The sequence below is a fragment of the Mustela nigripes genome, chromosome 13 (assembly GCF_022355385.1).
Source record: "Mustela nigripes isolate SB6536 chromosome 13, MUSNIG.SB6536, whole genome shotgun sequence".
Lineage (NCBI taxonomy): Eukaryota > Metazoa > Chordata > Mammalia > Carnivora > Mustelidae > Mustela > Mustela nigripes.
The window spans coordinates 36202308-36226552 of NC_081569.1; the positions used below are offsets into that span (position 1 = coordinate 36202308).

The window sequence follows — 24245 nt, forward strand, 5'->3', positions numbered from 1 at the left end:
ATGCAGGTGTATCTCTTAGGTCAGTGACAAAGAAGCACGGACTTTCGTATTGGTGGGTAGACTTCATTTCAAGGCACAACGTTCAGAAATGTCCCATTACTATCATCATCACCATCCCCAAACTGCTGGCTTATAACCCGTAGGTCTTAAAATGGACTGAACAAGAGGGATATAAGCCTACTCTTTTTTTTTTTCCAAAACAAATTAACACGTATATTACAAATATTTTCCAGAGGACAAGAAATTGTTTCTGCTTAAAATTTTATCTGTGCCCTTCACCATACATTTCCGAAGAGAATTGGCTAGGAAAAGGATGTGTTCTTAATTTAGTTGTGAATGCTATAGGGGAATAAACATGAATGACATTTATAGTAGTACAGGACATTAACTGCTATACAAGCAAGCCTGTTACTCTACGAATGGCTAGAGTTTCTAAAACATCTCAGGTGATATGTAGATTTCAAATACCTGCAAGGACTAACAACAAGTCAGAGGATTAGTATGACATACGTCACCCTGTTCTATTTCTTGCTTTTTGAGAAAAGCTGTATTTCTAATGCATAGCAGAGTATCCAACACAGTTGGCACATGTTAAATGGCACATGTTAACATGTCACAGAGGAATGGATTCAGAGTGATGGTATTTTAATAAATTCAAAAATATACAAAGGAAACTCTACTCAGATATATATATATATATATATATATATATATATGATAAACAAGTTTTTTTTTTTTAAAGCAATGATAAGCACAATATTCCAGACAGTGGCCACTACTTGTGGGGGAAGACAAGGAGATGCTACTGGGGAGGGCAAAGCGGGGTTGTAGATTTTGGTAATGTTCTAGTTCTTAAGTTGAGTAATAAGTGTGCAGATTGTCTTATTGTTTAAAATAAGGATTTAGGGGTGCCTGGGTGGTGCAATAGGCTAAGCCTCTGCCTTTGGCTCAGGTCATAATCTCAGGGTCCTGGGTTGGAGCCCTGCATTGGGCTCCCTGCTCAGCAGGGAGTCTGCTTCTCCCTTTCCCTCTGCCCCTGCTCCCTCCCTTTCTCTCTCTCTCTTTCACTCACTCACTCTCAAAAATAAATAAATAAATAAATAAAATCTTTTAAAAAATAAAAATAAAGTAAGGATTTATATTATATGCACTTGTTTGTGTATTTCATGATTTAAAAAACACAAATACTAAATTTCACCTGGTCCCATCTAGAAGATCTGTAGAGACAGAGGTGGAAAAAATCTCTAGTCTATAGAAAAGGCAAAAATGCAAACAGAAAACAAAAAACTCTGCACCTGACCATTCTGATAACCAAATGTCAACATCTGTTATGTCAATCAGCCTTAAAAAGTTTGACTGCAGTTAGTGATGAAGTGTCTTTTGGCAATAAAGAAGCCCTTTGGCTTATTACAATTACTAATAGATTTCATTTGCAGTATCTTCCATTACTACTATAGTTATCGCTTCTTGAGGGGGAAAAATATGTTGTGAAGTCTGACACTAAAAACAAATTTAAAAATCTGGTTTCTTTCTTAGCTAAAAAATGAATGATTGTCTCTTAATAACTGATATGCCTTGAATATATAACACTGTTCTCACACCTTCATGTTCCAATCTTACAGGTTTAAAATATACACGTACGATGCTAAGAAGATCTGAAATAGCATTCCTAAGAGACAAAATTAGGAAAACAATAGGACTTAAACAGAGTCTTTAGGAAATCGGGAATTAGAACTATCTTTTCATAAAAATAAAATCACGCTTACTTTTGTCTTTTTATCCCCCTAGGTAAGAGCCGGCTGTTCTTTAGAAGACTTTATCAGTGTGAAGGGGACAGACAGTCTTCCTTGTAGAAGAGTGGAGGTGGGGAGAGGGAATGAGGCAAATCTGCTCAGGGAGAGGGCTCCCTGAGCCTGGTTATACCCACCACAGCACAGAGCATGAGTGTGAGGGAAGGTGAGACAAAGAGGCCAGCTTTCCTTGAGTAAGACTGCAATCTGTGCCGAAGTGACAGAAAGAGAGGTACCTGGGGGGAAAGTGGAAGGGTACACAGCAGCACCAGGAAAGAGGGGAAAAGTTGCATCCATCTCTCCATTTCGCACAGAGCCTCCATAACCCCCTTAAGTCGCCTCTCACGTCACGGATTCCCAGCCCACGAGGCGCCGCTCTACTGAGATAGACCCTTGCTTCCTGTTTCTCGCCACCAGTACAATATAACTTACCAACCGATTTTCATCAAATACTTCAAAAAGAAGCCGGTGCTGCTGAGGATGTACCTGAGTAAGAAAAACACAAAGTTTCTTTAAAAACAAGTGAACATCAATCAACCTAGACTCTGAGAAATTAATGCCTAAGATGTTGCCATTTCCTAATTCCTTCTATTTACGGTGTATTTTAAATTACAGGAGACACGTCATACAAAGGCAGGGCAATCCTATTGCACCCATTTTCTGATAGTTCTACCATAACAACAGAGTGGATTTGCGTGCTTATTTTTACATTTTTTTTCTAAAATAGGATAAAAGAAAATTTCAAAATATTATTTAAATATTTGCAAGCATTTAAAAATACAAATTGTATTTTAACTTCTTATGATAAATTTTATTTACTGACTTCTTATATATCAAGTTAGAACTACCCAAAGTGGATACTGATTTTATGGAAACTAGTTTTCTGAATCCTTTTTAGTAGTGACTTGATATAACTATTTGTTGCTCCTACTATATAAAGGACACAAGCACTCAAAAGGTATACACTGAGTTTTCACTAACAGGATGAGTAAAAATTAGCATGCAGTATTTTTTTTTCAAAGCTGATACTTTCACATTTGCTGAAATATTTCAACATCAAGCTACTATCTACTAAATATCCAATACAAAGAAAATCTTTAACAATTTTTTATACCACAGGTTAAGATGACATATAAAAAATTCCCACATTTAAACTGACTTTTCCCCTACGATATATTACATTACACACTGTGATATTTTAAAACTTTAGTTTACAAAAAACAAAAAAACCTTCCAAGCCCCTCAATTTTGGTTTCCATATTAAAAGTATTAACCTTCAGCAAAAGGTCTAACATGTGACAAAGACATTTACATACCTAAGCCAATGTCCACTCTCCCATATGTCCTTCTAAGAACACAATCCTAATTTTACCTGTGACAATATGCCCAGGTCACCATACTGTACAACTCTGGGGGAGAGAGGCATTAATTTTCCTAAATTAAATAAATAAATAAAGTTTACTAACCTTACATACACAGACTGATTGACCTGATGACTTTTTTTTCTTATTTTTTAGGTTTCAGAACAATCAAGAGGTAGAACTTTTAATCTAGCCTGAGTAATTTCAAAATCCATGCTCTTAATTACTAAGTTTTATGGCCTCTCAAAGTAAAAATAAAATAAAATAAGATAAAACAAAACATATGAAGTAAATGATACAAAAAGAAAACAAGTAATTGTATTAACATAAAAAAGTATTTCATCGGAGAAAAGCATTACATAGAACTATAGTTTCAATCTATAACACTTATTGTTTACAGTGAAGATGCAATTGGAATAAACATCTCTTAAAAGGGGATTAAAATATACAAAATACATACTAGTGATGACAGAATTATTAAAAGTAAATGCAGTCTTTATTTTTTTATTTATTGATATTTTCCATAGCCTGATATAGAGCCAGATATCTAAGTAATCCAATGCCAAGTTTAAAAAAGCTGTATTGGGGCGCCTGGGTGGCTCAGTGGGTTAAGCCGCTGCCTTCGGCTCAGGTCATGATCTCAGGGTCCTGGGATCGAGTCCCACATCGGGCTCTCTGCTCAGCAGGGAGCCTGCTTCCTCCTCTCTCTCTGCCTGCCTCTCTGCCTACTTGTGATTTCTCTCTGTCAAATAAATAAATAAAATCTTTAAAAAAAAATAAATAAAATACTAAATCTATAAAAAAGCTGTATTTTTTTATATTAGGCCGCAACATACAAGAAACATCTTTACTGCCTTCAATAAACTTTATTCAGTTTATTTGGATTCTCTTTATCCTTATAATTTTTTCCAATTATGTTTCTATTTTTCTTATTATTTTCTTAATATTTAGCTCATTTTTCCTCATGTATTCTATTTTAAAACATTAATTCCAGGGGCGCCTGGGTGGCTCAGAGGGTTAAGGCCTCTGCCTTCGGCTCAGGTCATGATCTCAGGGTCCTGAGATCGAGCCCCGCATCGGGCTCTCTGCTCAGCAGGGAGCCTGCTTCCCTTCCTCTCTCTCTGCCTGCCTCTCTGCCTACTTGTGATCTCTGTCTGTCAAATAAATAAATAAAATCTTTAAAAAAAAAAAAAAACATTAATTCCAGTATAATTAACATAGAGTGTTAAGAGATTTTTTTTTTTTATTTTTTTCATTTGACAGACAGAGATCACAAGTAGGCAGAGAGGCAGGCAGAGAGAGGGGGAAGCAGCTCCCTGCTAAGCAGAGAGCCCGATGTGGGGTTCAGTCCCAGAACCCTGGGATCACAACCTGAGCCAAAAGCAGAGGCTTAACCCACTGAGCCACCCAGGTGCCCAGCACAGAGAGTTTTAGGCGTATAATACAGTGATTCAACACTTCCATACATCACCCGGGGCTCATCATGACAAGTGCCCTCCTTAATACAATTCACCTGTCACCCATCCCCCTACTCGTCTCCCCTCTGGTACCCATCAGTTTGTTTTCTGTATTTAAAAGTCTGTTTTTCTCTTTTTCTTTCTTTGTTCATTTGTTTTGTTTCTTAAATTGCACCTATGCATGAAATCATATGGTATTTGTCTTTCTGATTCATTTATTTCACTTAGCATTATACCCTCTAGTTCCACCCAAGTTGTTGTAAATGGCAAGATTTCATTTTTTTTTTTAATAGTGGACTAATAGTCTAGTGTGTGTGTGTGTGTGTGTGTGTGTGTGTGTACCAATCTTCTTTATCTATTCATGGACAGTTGGGTTGCTTCCATTAATTTGACTATTGCAAATAGTGCTGCAGTAAACAGGGGTGCGTATGTCTTTGAGAATTAGTATTTTCATATTCTTTGGGTAGTAAAATCGCTGGATCATATAGTTATTCTATTTTCACTTTGAGGAACCACACTATTTTCCACAATGGCTGCACCAGTTTACATTCCCACAAGGGTTCCTTTTTTCCACATCCTTGCCAGCACTTGTTGTTTCTTGTGTTTTTTACTTAGCCATTCTGACAGGTGTGAGATGATATTTCACTGTGGTTTTGATGTGCATTTCCCTGATGATTAGTGATGCTGAGCAGCTTTTCATGTGTCTGTTGGCCACAGCCTGATGAGTTTTTTATATACACATGCTGTGTCATCATCACCTAGATCAAAGTATCGAATGTTCCGTTCTATTTTATGTATTGTGTTCTCTGTAATTAGTGCCCTTGTTCAACATGGACACTCTGAATATGTCTATCTAAAAATGATTCCCTTTTTTCCAGGGACAACCAAGGAGGCCAACCTATTGAAAGTCATTGAATGGGCTTCTGGGAGAGCTCTTTAAGTGGGGCTAACTCAGCTGGAAGAGAGAGATGTTACCGCTGCCCCTTGCGTTTCTCTTCCTGACTTGGTCAGGACGGCTGGCTCTCGTACAGTCACATTGTGGCCATGGAGCAAACTATGGGGACGGAAGCCCCAGTCAAAGATGAGACACCATGGAAATAGAAAAGCAGTGTAAGACAATCATCTTTTCTAAGAAGAAATAGAGGAATTTGGGGAGGGGATGAACTTTGAGCTGAAATTTAACAATGGAAGAATTTGAAGAAAATACAGAGAATATTTCCCAGCAGGGAGATGACATGAGGAAAGACATGGGGGCAGAATGAGCAAGCTCTAAGGACATCAAACTGATAACATTTTTGTATTAGAAAATGGCAAATTTTTGGATTAGTTAGGCTAGAGCCAGGCTGAGGGTACTGAAATCCAGAAAAGGAGTTGTGATTTGGCTGGTAGGGAAGAAAATGAAGCTTTTAAAGGAAAAATGACATGATGTGGGTCATACATAAATATTATTTTGTCAGTGATACACAAAACAAATTAGGCTGGAGAGAAACCCTGGAGTCCACAGAGACTGTGGCTCTAGGGACTCGAGCATGAAGTGTGTATGAGAGCTTTGCCCGAGATGGTCCCAGTGAGAATACGAAGGGAAAAAAGACCATAAAAAACATTTTGAGGAAAAAAAAAGTCTCAAGGTTCATCAAAGTACCTGGCAGACACAGTAGAAGTCTGACAAATATTGGTTAGAAAACAGGTAGAAGGTCTGATTTAATCCGGCCTCTGCTGTCCTGGTTTAGTATTTAATTAACCTTCCTAACAGGATTTGCTACCCCAACTATTCTCTTTTAAGTTTATCCTTCCTACTATAACTGGATTGATTTACCTAAAAGACTGTTTAGGCCATCTTTACTGCCTTACTCAAAAGTCGTTCCCAATGGCCTAAAGAAGGACATCCCAATGACTGAGGATGGACTGATCCTTCATGATCTGAGTCCAGTTTGCCTTTCCAGCCTCACCTCTTATGACAGTCCCCCTGCCAACCCAAATATACATACATACTACATTCTGATCACACTGGGAAAAGATGACTCCCCACTCATTGGACTTCGGATCTCCACTTCAGTACATGCTAAGGTCTCTCCCCTTGAAACACCTTCTCTGCTTTATGTTCAAGCCTTAGTTCAGATGTCAGCTTCTCCTTAAAGCCTTACCTCCCCAGTCACTTCGACTCCTCTGTCTTCAGCTTATTACAACACTGACTACAATCTTCCTTTTATCAAAGTTAATAGGGAAGATGTGCTATTTCCCCACTGAATTACAAACACCGTAGGAGACTTATCGTGTTGTTTCCTGTATATGAGAGGCACACAGTAAATGCAACAATACACTTTTAACACGTGTGGTGAGAATATCAACTCAAAACAGCCGCCTGAACATGAAGATTTATCCTCTCCCTCCTGAGATCCCACTGAAGGAATAGTAAGTGAGTCTGTAAGAGGTGTAAAACCAGGACAGCAAAGATAATATGAGGATCATCAGCAAGTGGACTATTTCAGTAACTCCCCAGCAGACAGATGAAGTAGGGATGAAGGCAGTAAGCAGCACAGAAGAAGCTGGGAACTCAAAGCAATGCCGTGATCCCAATGAGAGAATGCTCGTGTAGGACCACACCTCTGGGTGGTCCACACACAGACACACACGCATCATCAGAGAGTTTCTCTTTGCATCTGATTTCAGCTAGAGGTTTTACAAAAAATGCAACCACCAGTTATAATATATAAAACATAAATGGACACTAAAAATGTAGCATGGAATTGTTGAACGTTTATGCCTTGCATATATGGAACATGAGATTTTTCTATTGTATCTCTGTTAAGTATGATTACAGTATCAGAGATCACAGATGTGTAAACACAAAAACTGTGCTTAAAGGGAAAAAACAGATGATTTATGGAGCAAAAGGAAACACTTAAAAAAAAAAAAACCTGTAATGAGAAATATTTGGGAAAGTTTTGAATCCATAAAGCAAAAAACAGGATAGTATAAAAAGGGAACAACTAGAGAACAAAGAGGCACTGGAAGTAAAAATGACTGTTCAATTCAAATATAAACAGCTGAAAGTAAATTTTTAAAAAATCTCAAAATGTAGAACAAAAAGCTAAGCTGAGAAGTATGAGAGAAAGTAAAAAAGAGGATTTTCTGAATCCTCAGAATTCAGTGAAAGAAGGGAACCCTAATGCCCTAAAGGAGAAGTTGAGAAAACTCTGGCTGTAGGCCAAATCCAGCCAGCCACCTGCTTTTTTTTTTTTTAAACAGCCCAGGAGGTAAGAATTAAAAAAAAAAAAAAAAACTTAAAACGACTACATTTTAAATGGATATATAAGTAGCTACATAATAGCCTCAATTTTTGCCTCCAGGTCCATAAATCTAAAGTACTTCCTATCTGTCTTTTTTAAAAGTTTGCTAGAGGGTGCCTGGGTGGCTCAGTGGGTTAAGCTGCTGCCTTCGGCTCGGGTCATGATCTCAGGGTCCTGGGATCAAGTCCCACATTGGGCTCTCTGCTCAGCAGGGAGCCTGCTTCCTCCTCTCTCTCTCTCTGCCTGCCTCTCTGCCTACTTGTGATCTCTCTCTGTCAAATAAATAAATAAAGTCTTAAAAAAAAAAAAAAAGTTTGCTAGAGGTGCCTGGGTGGCTCAGTCTAAAGGTTAAGCGCCTGCCTTTGGCTCAGGTCATGATCCCAGACTCCTGGGATCGAGACCCACATGGGCCTCCCTGCTCAACAGGAAGCCTGCTTCTTGCTTTGCCTCTGCCCCACCTCCCCTGCTCATGCTCTTTCTCTCAAATAAATAAAATAAAAAGTTTAAAGTTTGCTGACCCCCTTCCTAAGACACTCACTGTATGTTATCTATTAATTTCTCTCTGCATTTAACATGGTACTGAATAAGACTGTTCTTGAAAGGTGTGAAAAAACAATCACTCAAGGCATTTTCTGTGTGTTCTCGGATTCCCATGAAGAATTCTGGCTGAGAAAGAATCAGTCTAGGTGACTCTGCATCCAACCACTTGGAATCCTCAAATGATAATATGGAAGAAAGAAAATGATTACAGAAATTACTTGCACAAGTCTTCAGAGCTGAAGGGAAACAGTCTTTAAACGGAAATGCTTACCAAAGGCCCAACACAAGGAATTTAAAACTGTACACATAAGGCACATCACTGTGAAATTTTTAAAACACTATGATAATTATGAAACATTTCAGAGGAAGAGAAAAGAATCAAACCCAAAAGAACAAGAATCAGACTTCTCAACAGCAACACGATGCTCAACAATGTTACCGTGAAGTCATGCCTTCAAGTTCCTGAGGAAAAATTATTTTCAACCTAGAGCCCCATGAGTGGCCAAACCATTGGCCAAACATAAGTTGGCTATTTACTTCTCTGTCATAGCTTGAAGGCAGCTTGGGATATGGATGCGTGAGCTTATTCAGCAATATGGGAATAATGGCCAGAATAACAAACAGAAACAGAAAGTGTTTTTTTTTTTTCCTGGGAAACAGGAATAGAAAGGGGGAAGTGGGGCACTAGACTCTGTCATTTCTCATGATACTTTATACTATCTCTATACTGTGTGTGAATTTTTACAAGATAATTCTTTTTTTTTTTAAAGATTTTATTTATTTATTTGACAGAGAGAGATCACAAGCAGGCAGAGAGGCAGGCAGAGAGAGAGGAGGAAGCAGGCTCCCCACTGAGCAGAGAGCCCGATGCAGGGCTCGATCCCAGGACTCTGGGATCATGACCTGAGCCGAAAGGCAGAGGCTTTAACCCACTGAACCACCCAGGCACCCCTGACGAGATAATTCTTAAACATGTATTAAAAATAGAAGTAAAGCTATGGTCATACATACAAAAAAGAGTTTATAGGGTCATTATTTATAGGGAAGGTGAAAGCAGAAGAAACAAAAACTAAAGTGCTGGTGATAGAATTTTTGGAAAAAAAATAAGTATGTAAGTCTATAAATGCATAAAATACTAGAGAAAAAAATTGCCAGAGGACTAACTAAATATTCAAAGAAGAACAAAGTGTCAATTTATTCTATAATTATAGAATATACAATTAGAATTATAGAATATATAATATATATAAATGTCAATTTATTCTATAATGTCCATAAAGAATCTGAAGTAATGTTCCTGGAAATTCTGCTGGTGGATGCAGAAAAAAAAAAAACAAAACACAATGCAGGTACATATCAGAAAGTAGCTTTATTGAGATATAGTATAGTTCACATACCATATGACTGACCCACTGAAAGTGTACAATTTAATAGTTTTTAGTATTTTCATAGAGTACGCAACTACTGTCACGATCTTAGAGCATTTTCATCACCTTAGAAAGAAACCCCATGCCCTTTAGCAGTTGCTCCTAATCTCCCCTCAACCTCACCAGTCTCCGGCAACTTCCAATTTACTTTTTGTCTCTATCGATTCATCGATTCCAGACATTTAATAGAATCGTATAACATGTGGTCTTTTGTAATTGGCTTCTTGCTACTTTTTTGTGGTTCACCCATGTTGTAGCTGGTATCAGTACTTCATTTCTTCTTAGAGATAAAAAATATCCCATTGTATGTATAAACCCTATTTTGTGTATCCATTCATCTGTTGATAGACATTTGGGTTGTTTCTACTTTTTGACTATAATGATGAATGGTGCTAAGAACATTCATGTACAAGTTTTTGTGTGGACATATGTTGCAAGTACATTTTAAAATAAAACTGTAAAAATTAAATGGATGTGTAAAAGTTAATGGTATTTTTATTCATTTATTTTAAGAGTGAGCGTATGAGAGGGGGTGGGAGGACAGAGGGAAAAAAAGAGAAATAATCTTAATCAGGCTTCATGCCCAGCGCGGAGCTCGACACAGGGCTCAATCTCACAACCCTGAGATCAACTTGAGCCGAAATCAGGAGTCAGATGCTTAATTGACTGAGCCATCCAGGTGCCCCAGAAAGACAATTTTATAAGAATAAAGCATTATATAAATTGAAAGTATCTTGGCATTTTTATTTACATGTTTTATGTAACACGCCTTCTCTATATAGTTACTTTCATCAACAAATATAAAAATAAATTATAGATACATACTCATGGCGGGGGGGGGGGGAATCCAAACAGTAAGAAAGATACACAATGAATGATAAGTCTCTCTCTTATCCTTGTCCTCAGAGAAAATACTGCAGTTTCTTATGTCTTTCCAGAAGTATTTTATGCAAATACCAGCATATGAGAAAGCATTTTTTGTTTCTGTTTTTACACAAATAGGTGCATCATACACATACAATGTTCTGTGCCTTTGCTCCTCCATGAGTACAATTTGAAACTAATGCTCTGTTAATACATATACATCTATTTCTTTTCAAATAGCTAATGAGGATTTCACTATATGTAGCATAATTTACTTAGTGCTTTATTAATGGGGGGTCCCCCACTTCTTCCTAGCTAACAGAATTCTGTTTTTATTCAAATAGTAGATGACAATATGTGTCAGGGATAGATGGTCACTCTCCACCCCCAGGGGCTGAATCTTGATTCTTCTAAGCCTCAGAATTCCATTCCCCTTACCAAAAATGGAGTGAGAAATAGTACATGACACAATTCCAGCCCAAGAGATAAGAATCAATGTCTCCTGGGAGAAATTTTGGAAAGGGTGTTTCCCTTTTTCAAAAGACACATTGGGGGAGAACTCTCCTTTTTCTACCTATGGACATCATTGTGTGAGGCTGTGACTTTCGGAACTGCTGCAAGCATTCTGTCACCTGGACAGAAAGCCAAGAGAGTCCCAGAGAAGCTGGACCACACAGGACTCTGCTCAGCTGCTGCGGTTACCCCCACTCCTCTAGGTCTAATTCTTATGTTTAGAGATAATAAATGTGCTTATTGCTTAAGCCAATATTAGTTGTTACTTCAAGTCTTTTACTTGAACCCAAGAGCATCCTAAAGGGTACACCTCCTCAGAGGGGCTAAATTCCCTATTCTCTCTCTGACCTTATACCCTAAATTCATAATATCTCCCTGATATTCGCTCCATAGCATCTGGTGTTTCCCCTTTCATAATGCTCAGTACACCAGCATTTATTTTGACATGTTCATGGGGGTCCATAGGAGACAGTGATCTTTGTTGAGGGACTGTGCCCATCTCACTAGCAAGCATCAGAAAGTGCCTGGAAACAAATACAGAGAACTATCACACCAAATTTTTGTGTGTTTGTAGAGGTGGGAGGAGTATAAATATATGGATAAAAAACACACAGGAAAGAATACCAGAAGACTGCACAGCGATGGTTTTATGGTAATTAAATTATGGGTGATTTTTATTTCTCTTAAAAATATATATAATACTTATTATATATATGTATATATAATTATATACGAAATATGTACAATTTTTTTATTTGTCAGATTTCCAGAACCAGGGTCTCTACCAGACAGGTAGAAAAAAAGAAAATTTTACTACGTTGAAAAGGACACTCTAACAAACAAGTAATATGCTCAGAAAGGGACTCCTCAGACTCAAAAAGACAGAGAGTTCACCTAGTATGGTGCAATACACACAACAGGAAGGACCCTGTGTTCCCACATTTTGAGATCCACATTTCCCTACAGAACATGTGTGAACATATACACATTATGTTAATGCAACTGGCCCTTGAACAACTTGAAGGTCAGGGGTGCAGTTGAAAATCAGCATATAAAGCATAAAACTTAACTGCTGATGGCCTACTGTTGACCAGAAGTCTTATGGATAACATAAACATAAATCAAGGTAATAAATGTACTTGTTGTTTACTGTGTATGTTATATGTATTAAATACTGTATTCTTAAAAGTAGCTGAAGGAAAGGGACACCTGGGTGGCTCACTCATTACGCGTCTACCTTCAGCTCAGGTCATTCATTATTTCTGGGTTTGAGTCCTGGGATTGAGAGTCCCACATAGGTCTCACGCAGAGACCTGCTCTGCGTGAAGGCTGCTTCTCCCTCTCCAGTCTGCCTGCTTGTGTTCCCTCTCTCATTGTCTATCTCTGTCAAATAAATAAATAAAATCTCAAAAAAAAAAAAAAAGCTGAAGGAAAGAAAATGTTATTAAGAAAATCTTAAGGAGGGGTGCCTGGGTGACTCAGCGAGTTAAAGCTTCTGCCTCCGGCTCAGGTCGTGATCCCAGGATCCTGGGATCGAGCCCCGCATCAGGTTCTCTGCTCAGCAGGGAGCCTGCTTCCCCCTCTCTCTCTGCCTGCCTCTCTGCCTACTTGTGATCTCTGTCAAATAAATGAAATATTTTTTTTAAAAAAAGGAAATCATAAGAGAAATGCATTTATAGTATTATACCATATTTATTTAAAAAATCTGCATGTAAGTAGACCCATGGAGTTCAAACCTGTGCTGTTCAGGGGTCCACTGTATACTGTGCTGCATGATTACTAAGGATAGAAACCAAGCACCAAGGAAATATGAGGAATGGAGTGAACTGTCTTTCCAGATGCTCAGGAACTGTGCTCATTCACAGAGTCTGTCTTCCTGCCCATAACTTGCCTCCCTTAGTCTCATCTGAGCAATGAACTATAAATGCAGATTTTACTATAATTTTCTGTGAAGCATTAACTTTAATTTGGAGCCTTTCCTGTTTGTTAATCTACCGATAACAATTCTCTGCAAAAACTTTCTTTGGGCTTTGTGTTTTCTCAAAGACATAAAGGCTCCCTTCAACTTTTGGCCACAATTTCCACTTGGTTAAATGCCCAAAACCCAAGTTTTGACTGTAATATATTATCTCTATAGATATTTTATGTGAATACATTCAATTAAAAACATTTTGTGCTATGTATAAATAATGATATAAATGACAAAGAGGAAAATAGGGGACCACACATAATAGAGTCCTTTGTACAGAAAATACTAAACCACCATGTGTTTTCAGTTCCATTCTAGCTGTGATGAATTAGCACTGATCTAAACACAGATTTATCTAGTTGTTGTTGCAATAAATTTGCAAAGTTCTGATGGAAACAAATGTGCAGCCTATGATCCCAGAGTAAAGCAATGCTCGCTAGAACATTTGGTAATAGTGAAATTATGGTAAAAGAAATAATGAGTAAAAGACAGTAAAAGACACTAAGCTGCTCTATCATTTACAAATGGCCTTCTTTCTTATTTTTGTGTTAACATCTGTCATTCAAAAGTAGTACTTATTTTCAAGCACCTAGAAAGAAATTATTATTATTAAAAAAATTATTAAAAATTATTATTTCTAAGTCAAGCAGAGAAAGACAACTATCATATGATCTCCCTGATATGAGGAAGTGGAGATGCAACATGGGGGGTTAAGGGGGTAGGAGAAGAATAAATGAAACAAGATGGGATTGGGAGGGAGACAAACCATAAAAGACTCTTAATCTCACAAAACAAACTGAGGGTTGCTGGGAGAAGGGGAGTTGGGAGAGGGGGGTGGGGTTATGGACACTGGGGAAGGTATGTGCTATGGTGAGTGCTGTGAAGTGTGTAAACCTGGCGATTCACAGACCTGTACCCCTGGGGATAAAAATAGATTATATGTTTATAAAAAAAATAAAAAATTAAAAAAATTATTATTTCTAGAAGGAAATCAAGATCATTAAAAATAATGAGATCTTTAATTCCAATTTTAAATTTTAAAAAATTCTGAATTTTAATTATGATTTAAATTCCTCTAACAGATATCCATATTTTCTCTTTCTACTCATACTGGCTTTGATATATTTTTGGCTTTTAAAGAATTTGTCTATTTTATTTTATTTTTTAAGATTTTATTTATTTATTTGAGAAAGAGACAGTGAGAGAGAGCATGAGCGAGGAGAAGGTCAGAGAGCGAAGTAGACTCCCCATGGAGCTGGGAGCCTGATGTGGGACTTGATCCCGGGACTCCGGGATCATGACCTGAGCCGAAGGCAGTTGTCCAACCAACTGAGCCACCCAGGCGTCCCAAGAATTTGTCTATTTTAGCTAAGTTAAAAATTGTTGCCATAAAGTTGTCCATATTTTATTATTATTGTCTGTGGGATGGAATGTCCATTCTGTTTTTAAGGATTTATTTATTTATTTTAAAGGGAAAGAGAGAGTAGGGGAAGGGGCAGAGGGAGAGGAAGAAAGAGAATCTCAAGCAGACTCCCAGCTGAACTGGGAGAATGAGGTGGGGCTTGATCTAATGACCTGAGCTGAAACCAAGAGTCAGTCGCTTAACCAACTGAACCACCCAGGCACCTCTGTGCCTTTCATTCTTGATAGTGGTCATTTGTGTTTTCTCTCTTTTTTTGTGCTACCTATAGCATATCAATTTTATTAATCTTTTCAAAGAACCACTTTTGGTTTCCTTTATTTTCTTGACTTTTTATCCATTTTCTATTTCATTGACTTCTATTCTTATTTCTTTCTCTCTACCTTTTTTTTTTTCCTAAGACAGACTAAGATCACTACTTTAAATCTTTTTTCTTTTGTACATAAGCACTTAAATGTGTAAATTTGTTTCCAAGCACTGAATTAGCTCATTCCATAATCGGATAATGTTACACTTGAATAATCAGTTAAAATACCTTGTAATTTTCCTTATGATTTCCTATTTGATCCGTAGCTTATTTAAAATCTGTTGCCTGGGGCACTTAGGTGGCTCAGTTAAGCACCTGCCTTCAGCTCAGGTGGTGATCCCAGGGTCTCGGGATAGAGTCCTGCCTCAGGGTCCCGGCCCACCATGGAGTCTGCTTCCCCTTATCTCTCCTGCTGCCCACCCTCCACCCCAGGTTTTGCTCTGTCAATTAAATAAATAAAATCTTTTAAAAAATGTTGCTTAACTTCCAAATATTTGTGGATTTCCCAGGTACATATGTATTACTGAACTCTATTTTCAGAGAACACGTTGAATCTTAAGCCTTCTAAATGTATTCAGACTTGTTTTATGGCCCAATATATGGCCCATCTTGGTGAATGTCCCATAGGCATATAAAAAGAATGTATATTCTTCAGATATTAGCTGTAGTCTTCTATATATGCCAAGAGGGTTGATTGATAGTGTTGCTCAAAGCTTTTATGTCTTTACTGACATTTTTGTCCAGTTATTTGACTATTGAGAGAGGAGTGATAAAATCTTCCAACTATTCTGAATTTATTCCCTATATCTGTCAATTTTTGCTTTATAATTTTGAAGGTCTTTTATCAGTTGTGTCTCCCTGATGACTAAATCCTTTTATGTTCCTGAAATGTCCTTCTTTATCTCTAGTAATATGTTTTATCCTAAAGCCTAATTATATAATGTTAATACACCCTCACCAGGACTTTTTTGGGGAGGGGCAAGGGTTTGCTTTGTGCTAAAAGGATACATCTTTTTCTGTACCTGTCTATGTCTATATTCAACGTGTGTCTACTGTTAAGAGCATATTGTTGAATGGAGGTACTTTTTATGGGGGGGTGCTTACTGAGATGGTTGGCTTTATGACAATCACCTTTCTATTTCTATCCTATTTATCTTTATTCCCTTTTATCTTTTTAAAAAAATAATTAATCAAGTATTTCTTGGTATTCCATTTTCTTTCCTTTATTGGCATTTTACCTTTTAATTTTTAGTGTCCACTCTGAGGATTACAGTATGCACCCTTAAGTATCACAATTCTATCAGCCAGAGTTGAGCCTCCTAGATCTCTTTCAAGAGAACCTACATAACTGATTGACAGCCTCTGGTGACCATGCACCTTTAAATCTACCCATTTTGTTCTCCTGGCCTACTCCCAAAGACTGGGCATAGCAAGGATCTAGAGCCTGGTCATTCATGCCCAACACAGAATTTCCTTAATAGACAATCTTTCCTGGGAGGCTCTCCGTCAGCCTGGATAAGACCTTTTCAGAACTGTGTTGCAATGTGGGGCTCTACTTACCAATCAATTTCCCCCTCCCTGCAAGTGTTAGGCCTGCATCATGATACGAAGGCTCTTCCCAACTGCGTGTCCTCCCTCATTAACCTTCCCCAGTGCTTGTCCAATAAACCTCTTGTGCATCTATTCCCATCTAAGTGCCTGTTTCTTAGAGGACCTAAACTAACCAGATGGTATGTGTGGTCAGCTTTTAGCAGGTCATACTTACCTGCTGTCAAGGAGCTCCCTATCCTGAACAGAATGTGGGACACGTATTGTCCTTGGCATAAGGTGTGGCTCAATTCCTAAAAGTTTCTCTAGTGGTGTCCTGGGGAAATGCCCTGCCTGATATTCAGCTTGTACCAAGGCCACTGGTTCTGTGAATGCACCCAGTAGTAATTTCCCTGGTTTTCCAGTGTAACATTGGAATTCACAAACTGGAACTTGGACCCTCTCACCTCCACCACCATGTTGAATCCATGGCTTGTGGGATAAGAGCCATCAAAGTAAGAAAGCCAAAGTCCAGGCCTCTGAAACTGTCCTCTCTCTGCTCAAGGTAATAAATCTAAAACAACATTGATCAGATAGGACAACAAAAGCACAAGCAGTAAAAGAAAAAATAAACTGAACATCCTCAAAATTAAAAACTTTTGTGCTTCAAAGAATACCATCAATAAAATCAAAACACACAACCCACAGAATGGCAGAAAATCTTTGCAAATTGTGTGTCTGACAGGGACTTGTATTTAGAAATATAAAGAACTATGACAACTCAGAAACAAAAGACAAATAATCCAATTACAAAATGGGCAAGGAATCTAAGCAGACATTTCTCCAAAGAAGATATACAAGTGACCAATAAACTCATGAAAAGATGTTCAACATCATTAGCCATCATAGAAATGCAAATCAACACCATAATGAGATACCATTTCACACCCACTAGGAGGGCTGAAATAAAGAGAAAGATAATAACAAGTGTTGTCAAGGATGTGGAAAAGTCAAAATGCATATACTGGTGGTGAGAATATAAAGTGGGACAGCCACTTTGGAAAACAGTTCAGCAATTCCTCATATGACCCAGCAATCCTACTTCTAGGTATATGCTTCCAAAAGAAAATATATGTCCACATATTATTCATAATAGTTAAAAAGCAGAAACAACCTAGACGTCTGTCAACTGATGCATGGATATATAAAATGTGGTTATCCATACAATGGAATATTATTTGGCAATAAAAAGAAATGAAGTACTGATACATGATATAACACGGCTGAACCTTGGAAACATTATGCCAAGTGAAAGAAAGCAGACACAAAAGACCACATACTATATGAAATAATTTATATTAAATGGCCAAAAAGGGAAATCTAAGACACAGAAAGTAGACTGGTAGTTCCCTGGGAAGAGGGGCAGGTGCTGGGGAAAAATGGAGAGTGACAGCCGGTGAATATGAGGTTTTTTCCCAGGCTAATGAAAACGTTCTAAAAGTTAATTTTGTTGATGCTTGCACAATGCTGTGTCTATACTCAAAACCACAGAATGGTACCCTCTGGGGGGGGGGGTACATTGTATGTTATGTGAATTATATCTCAATAAGCTGTTTAAAAATCAAACAAAAATCCTGCAACCTGGTGGGAATGTCAAAGATTAGTACCACTGCCAAAGCCCTAAAGGATATGAGGGTTGTTCCTACAATAAGTTCATTTAATTCTCCAGTCTGGTCCCTGCAGAATCCAGACAGACTTTGGACATTGACTATGCATGCAAGTTCAACCAACTAATAACCCCAGTTGCATGCTGGTTACCGAACACAAGGAGTCCAGAGTGTGACCTGGCAACAGCCGAAGACTGTGGTTTGATGAGACTCACTCTGTCCCCTGGACTGAGTGTGCTCCCTTTGGGAACTCAGACCTCTAACTCAGTAAAGCCCAAATTTCCAGGGTTGGGAACCATATAGTCCTCCGGTGGGTCTTTGAAAATGATGACAGATGGGGCCACTCCTACTTCTACTCCTTTATTCTCAGGCCCATGTATAATTTCTGCTGCAAACACAGCTTCATATTGCAGTTTCTGGTTTAGTGAATGAACTCACTCCCCATCTTTGCAGACTGTTGCCTCCGTATTGGTGCTTCAGTTGTGCCTTCAGGAGGCCATTCCAGTGTCCTATGAGGCTCTTGTTTCTGGATGATGTGGCAAGAGTTCATGCCGGTACCTCTTTCACTATGAATTGGGTCTCTGGATGGTTGAAATGTTGTGGGGATTTCTAGCCCTATAAAACGTGCATCTGTAACCCCCAGACAGTTGTGCTGGCTGAGGTTCTTCAGACTAGAAAGGCAAATCCACACCCAGAAGTAATCAGAGAACAAATTACTGGCCCTTTCAGGATGGAAGGGACCTAATTTAGTAAACTTACCACAAAATGGCTACGGTTTTATTTTCTTATAAAATATTTTGACTGGTTTTGGTATCAGGTAATGCTGGCCTAATGAATGAACTGGGACATGTTCTTTCCTCTATTTTTGGCAAGACATTGTGTAGAATTAGAATTATTTATTCCTTAAGTGTGTGTGACAGAATTCAGCAATGAAATCACCTGGGCCTGAAGGTTTCTTTACTGGAAAGTTTGTAACTATTTTCAAGTGCATTTTCACTAAGAGTTATCGAACTTTTCAGGTACTTTTTATTTTCTTAAAGTATATATCTTTAAAGGGAATTGGTTGATTTCATCTAAGTTAATGAATTTATGGGCACAAAGTTGTTCAGAGCATCCCTTATTATTCATTTTATGTCTGTAGGTTCTTGATGAATTTGCTCTGTTTATTTGTCCTGCCTTTTTGGCTATATCTCTCTTTCACTTTATAGTGGCTGCACTAAGGATTATAATATAGCTATTTAACTTTTTGTGGACTACTTAAAGTGAATATCCAGCCACTTTAAGTAATACATAGAAGCCCTAAAACCAAAAAGGTTGTTTTATCCTCACTCTTCTATGTTATGGTTGTAATATGTATTATGCCTACATAAATCCCACCAATGTTAGAATTTTTGCTTTCAATGGTCATAAATATTTTAAGTTACTCAACAGGAGAAAATAATATATTATAATCACTGATAGTTACTCTCTGTTGCTTTTTCTTCATTTCTGAAGTTAAATTTACCTCTGATACCATTTACCTTTGGCCTAAAAATGTTCCTTTAGCATTTTCTTTCAAGTATGTCTACTAGCAATAGATTCTCTTATTTTTCCTCAGTTTTGAATTCCTTTATTACATTATCATTCCCGAAGGATACTTTTCTTAACTATAGAATTCTGATTGGATTGTTCTTTCCTCCTTTGCTATCTTCATTATGTTGTTTCATCATGATGTCTGAAGAGAAGCCTTCAGCTACTTAAACCATTTTTCCAGGCTGCCTTCAAAATTTCTTCATTATCTTTGGTTCCAGCAGGTTGATTATGATGTGTCTGAGCATGGTTTTCTTTGCATATACTCTCTGCTTTGCTGAATTTCTTTACTCTGTAAAAACATTTCCTTTACCAAATTTGGAGATATTTGGGGCCATTATCCCTTCAAGTACTTTTTCCACCAATGTCTTTTTCTCCTTCTGAGACTTCAATGACCCAAAATAGTAAGCTCTATTAATATTGTCCACACAACCCTCAGGCTCTACTAATTTTTTTTCCGATCTTTATTTTCTGTTCTTCAGATTAGGTAATTTCTATTGCTTATCTTCAATTTCACTAATGCTTTTCACTGTTATCTTCACTTCGCTATTGAGCTCATTCAGTGATTTTTTTAAATTTCAGATATTATATTCTTAAAATCTAATATCTCTATTTCATTCTTTTTTTATAGTTCTTGTTCTCAACTGAGAATATCTATCTTCCCATTCATTTCAAGAGTGTTTACATCATGGAGCGTAACTGTAATGGTCCTAACAGCTGTTTTAATTTGGTAGCTGTTCTACTACTAAATTCCAAAGTCTGCTTCATCTTGTTATTGACATCCATCGATTGTCTTCTTTGGAGAACTGGCCACATTTCTGTGATTTGTTGTAGGTAAGATAATTTTAGACTCACGTTGAATATTATGTTGTGAGACTCTGGATTCTGCTAACATCCTTCACACCTTTACAGTTGTTTATAGAATCAGGTTAAGTTTGGTGCCCTATTACTACATCACGGCTAAAACTAGAAGTGTCCAATTTTTTTTGAGTCTTGAAAAAAATAGCAATAGCTGAATACCTCCTTAATATGATAAAAAAAAAAGCTATGTTTAATGGAGAAAAGCTACTAGATTAATTCCCATTAAAATTGGAAACAAGACAAATAAACATCCATCCCTATTACAGCTAAACATTATTTGACATGTAAAAGCCGATAATACTAGAAAGAAAAAAGAGTAAGAGGTATAAAAAAAACTTCAATACATCAAAAACACATATATTTCTAAGAAAAACACAATAAAGTAAGTAAAATAACAATAAAAGTATAAATAAATAAAACACTCAATCATTTGGGAATTTTAGAATTCTCTCCTAAGTAATACTTGTGCCAAAGAAGCAATCAAAACCAGAGGTTACCAAATCTGGAATTTATTCTGGTGAAAGTAAGCAAGAAATTTTGCTTCATTTATCCCCATATGACTATCCAGTTGACTCAATACCATTTCCTCAAGAACCCAAAATTTCCAAACTGATTTAAAATGCTGTTTTCATGCCATACTAAATAGGGTAAGGGAGAGCTCCTTCTCTACATAAGAAAAACCAGAAGCGCTCTAGTTGGTGCTATTGGCTGGATCTTCAGTAACAGCTTCTCAGATTTGCTTCAACAATTCCTTCCCTTCCAATTCATTTTATTAAAACAAAACAAAATGAATTTTTAAAATCTCCAAATGTGGAATACAGAAGAGAGACTTCCATTTTCCTGACTGAAGTCCGATGTGGCACCATGCAAGCCTCGGGAGAGGCTGGTGTTTCAGGCATGGTCAGCTAGGTCAACCACTGCTGAGCGTGTAACTAGGATGAGATTAGAGGAATGTGGCAACACAGAGGTCAGCGGCCACCTCAGTAAGAGCAGTTTTATTGCAATGATGTGGGTGTGGGTTAGACTAGAGTAGGTTAAGGAAAGCATCAGAGAAGCAGACATGATGGGGGAAGGCAACTCTTTCAGGAACACTGATTATTCGGGTGAACAGAGAAGTAAGTCACAGCTAAAGAGGACTGTGAGGTCAAGGCAGGACATTTAAAGGACAGAATGTACAAATGGGAATGATCCAGCAGAGAAGGGGAGATGACTGTTATGCCTCTCTATCGCTGCTGGGAGGGTGTTGATTCCAGCATCAGCAAGGACTCTGACAAACAAGTACAAGGAGGCACTGTCAACTTGAGGGCCCTCCTGAGGAGTCCGAAGTAACTGCTGATTTGGAGTTTGCTCTTATGCTATAGGGAGGAAGGCTGAGGGCGAACCAAGGCAGGAATGTGAATGAAGGATGTATAAGAAGAAATGCATCTATTCAGTGGTAGGCCCTCACCATCTCTCGTCCAGATCAGCCTGCTTAATAAATGACCAGGGAGACACAAATATTGTATGATCTTTAGGAGAAAACATCGAAATCTGCTAAATTGGAATAAGACTACCATATAATCTCTAAATCAGAATTAAAGTAGAGTAAGATAATTCCAGGTTTAAAATTGTCTTTTACCTCTTTGTTACCTTATATACATTTTTTTTTAAGATAAGTGATTCCAGGACTATGACATCAAGGGGATACCTAGATTTAACTCTTTTTAAATTTTTATAAGTCTAGAGAAATTCTAATAAGATACATTTTAGAATGTTATAAATGGTAACTCATCATTCTAACCTACTGAGAAAATTTTTTTTTCTGTTTTACTGAAGTTAAATACATACTTACTCTGAATAATATTTCTTCATTCCATTTTGGATTCAAAGTCTAAAAGACAATAAACATAGTATAACTAATTTTTTTATATTTTGTCATATAAAAATTTAAAAATATTTAAAAATGTTTTGAATACTGCTAAGTCTAACCTTTTTAATGGTTTTTGTTTGCACACTTGTAAAAACTCCATTCATTGGATCATATAACGTCACTCTCACATAAGGATCACTGTTAAAATAAAAAAATAATAATTGTTGCTTATTCCCAAACTCAAATTGCTCAAACTATAAAAATCACAGATTTTTCCTTGTTAGCAATTTCTATAATTATTTCCTATGCTTAAACAGAAGGGTTCCTTAAGCAGGAGTAAATAATTATAGTAATTTCTGCATCTTGTTAAAAAGCTAAAGTACCGTGTTAGTGAAAAAGACAAAGAATTGGAAAGAAAACCTTTTAATCTAATTTAATGATTTCCAACCTTTTTAGATTTTTAAAAATTTGTTCCTTTTTTATTACATTCTTTCTTCTTTTGGGTTAAGATGGTCAATTTAATGATTCTCAAGATTAGCTCTGCAAGATCTCAGGCTGTTCCAAGTTACCTCTTGGGTGTAAACTTTTTCTTTTTTCTTTTTTTTATTAAAATAAGACAAAGTGTTTTCAGTTGAAAATAATGTAACTCTTTCTACAAAGAGACATGGAAAAGAAAAATCTTGTGATATTTAACTTTGCAAAGCAAAAGACTAGAGACACTTTACTTGTCCATGGTCAAATTTCTCCAATTCCTCTGAGGATCCTAAATACTCATGAGTCTCCTCCACCAGCTTCTCCTCCCATTTCTTCATACAACCTTACCTCTTACTTTAATTGGCAAAAATCAAAGCCATCAGACCACTTTACATGCTGGCAAATCAGACCATAAATACATGCTGGTATTTACCATAACTTCATTGACTCAGGCAATGCGCTCCCTGGTTGAGGCCAGTTCCTCTTTGTGCATGTTCCTCCCACCTGCTCTGAAATCTTTTATCATCTGTTTTCACTTCTCCTTTCATATTGTCTGATTTCTTCTGACCTAGGTTTTTCTAATCATATAAACACATTTTTAAACCGCACCCCACGCCTTAACTCCCTCTCCTTCCTCCAGCAGAGTGAGCTAGATTGTCTTTCTTCCAATTTCAAACTTTCCAGGAAAATAATCTGCAATAATATTAATAACAATAATGACTAATCCTTACATAGCAATCACTCTGTGCCAGGCACAGAGTAATATATAAACTGTTTCTGAACAGTTTATAAATATTAACTCTTGGAATCCTTATAACTACTTATGAGGTAGGCATGGTTACTGTCTTTATTTTTGTACAGAGAGATAGGTCAGCCAACTTATTGCAGATCAGAAAGCATTAAGTGCGAGGACGAGGACTGACACTCAAGCACCTGGCTCCCAAGGCCATGTTCTCAGCCACACAGCCAACCGCTCCCTTTCTTCATTCCCTCAACTCCCTCTGCTCTTGAAAGCCCTAGAATTTGGTTTCTATCTCTTTCCTTCCTACCTATTCCTCTGAAACTGCTCTCTAAAAGTCACCAATTTGCTAAAGCAATTAACACCTTCCAGACACTTATTTTGTTGGTCCTCTCTATTTTTGATACTGATTACTTCCTCTTTGAAACTAATCTCATTTGCTTTCACGACACACCCCCTTTCTGGTTGTTCTCATACTATTCCAACTGTTCCCACTCAGTCTCTCTCTTAGGCTCCTCCCCAGCAACTACCAGTTAAATAGTGACATTCCCCAAAGTATTGCCATTGGCTTTTTGTTCTCAAAGTTTTCCCTTTACAATCTCATCTATGGTTTTAAAAACT

General features: G+C 37.4%; 1 protein-coding gene across 1 annotated transcript in view; it reads right to left on the reverse strand.

Annotated features, from left to right (window-relative positions):
• The window catches only part of NEDD4 (NEDD4 E3 ubiquitin protein ligase), a 124761-nt gene that overhangs the window by 76988 nt on the left and 23528 nt on the right, over positions 1–24245 (reverse strand). The window contains exons 3-5 of the mRNA XM_059371974.1: positions 22531–22609; positions 22394–22432; positions 2223–2276 (exon numbers count right to left, since the gene is read on the reverse strand). Of these exons, the coding sequence (XP_059227957.1) occupies positions 2223–2276; positions 22394–22432; positions 22531–22609 (172 nt within the window). The remainder of the gene's footprint in view (positions 1–2222; positions 2277–22393; positions 22433–22530; positions 22610–24245) is intronic.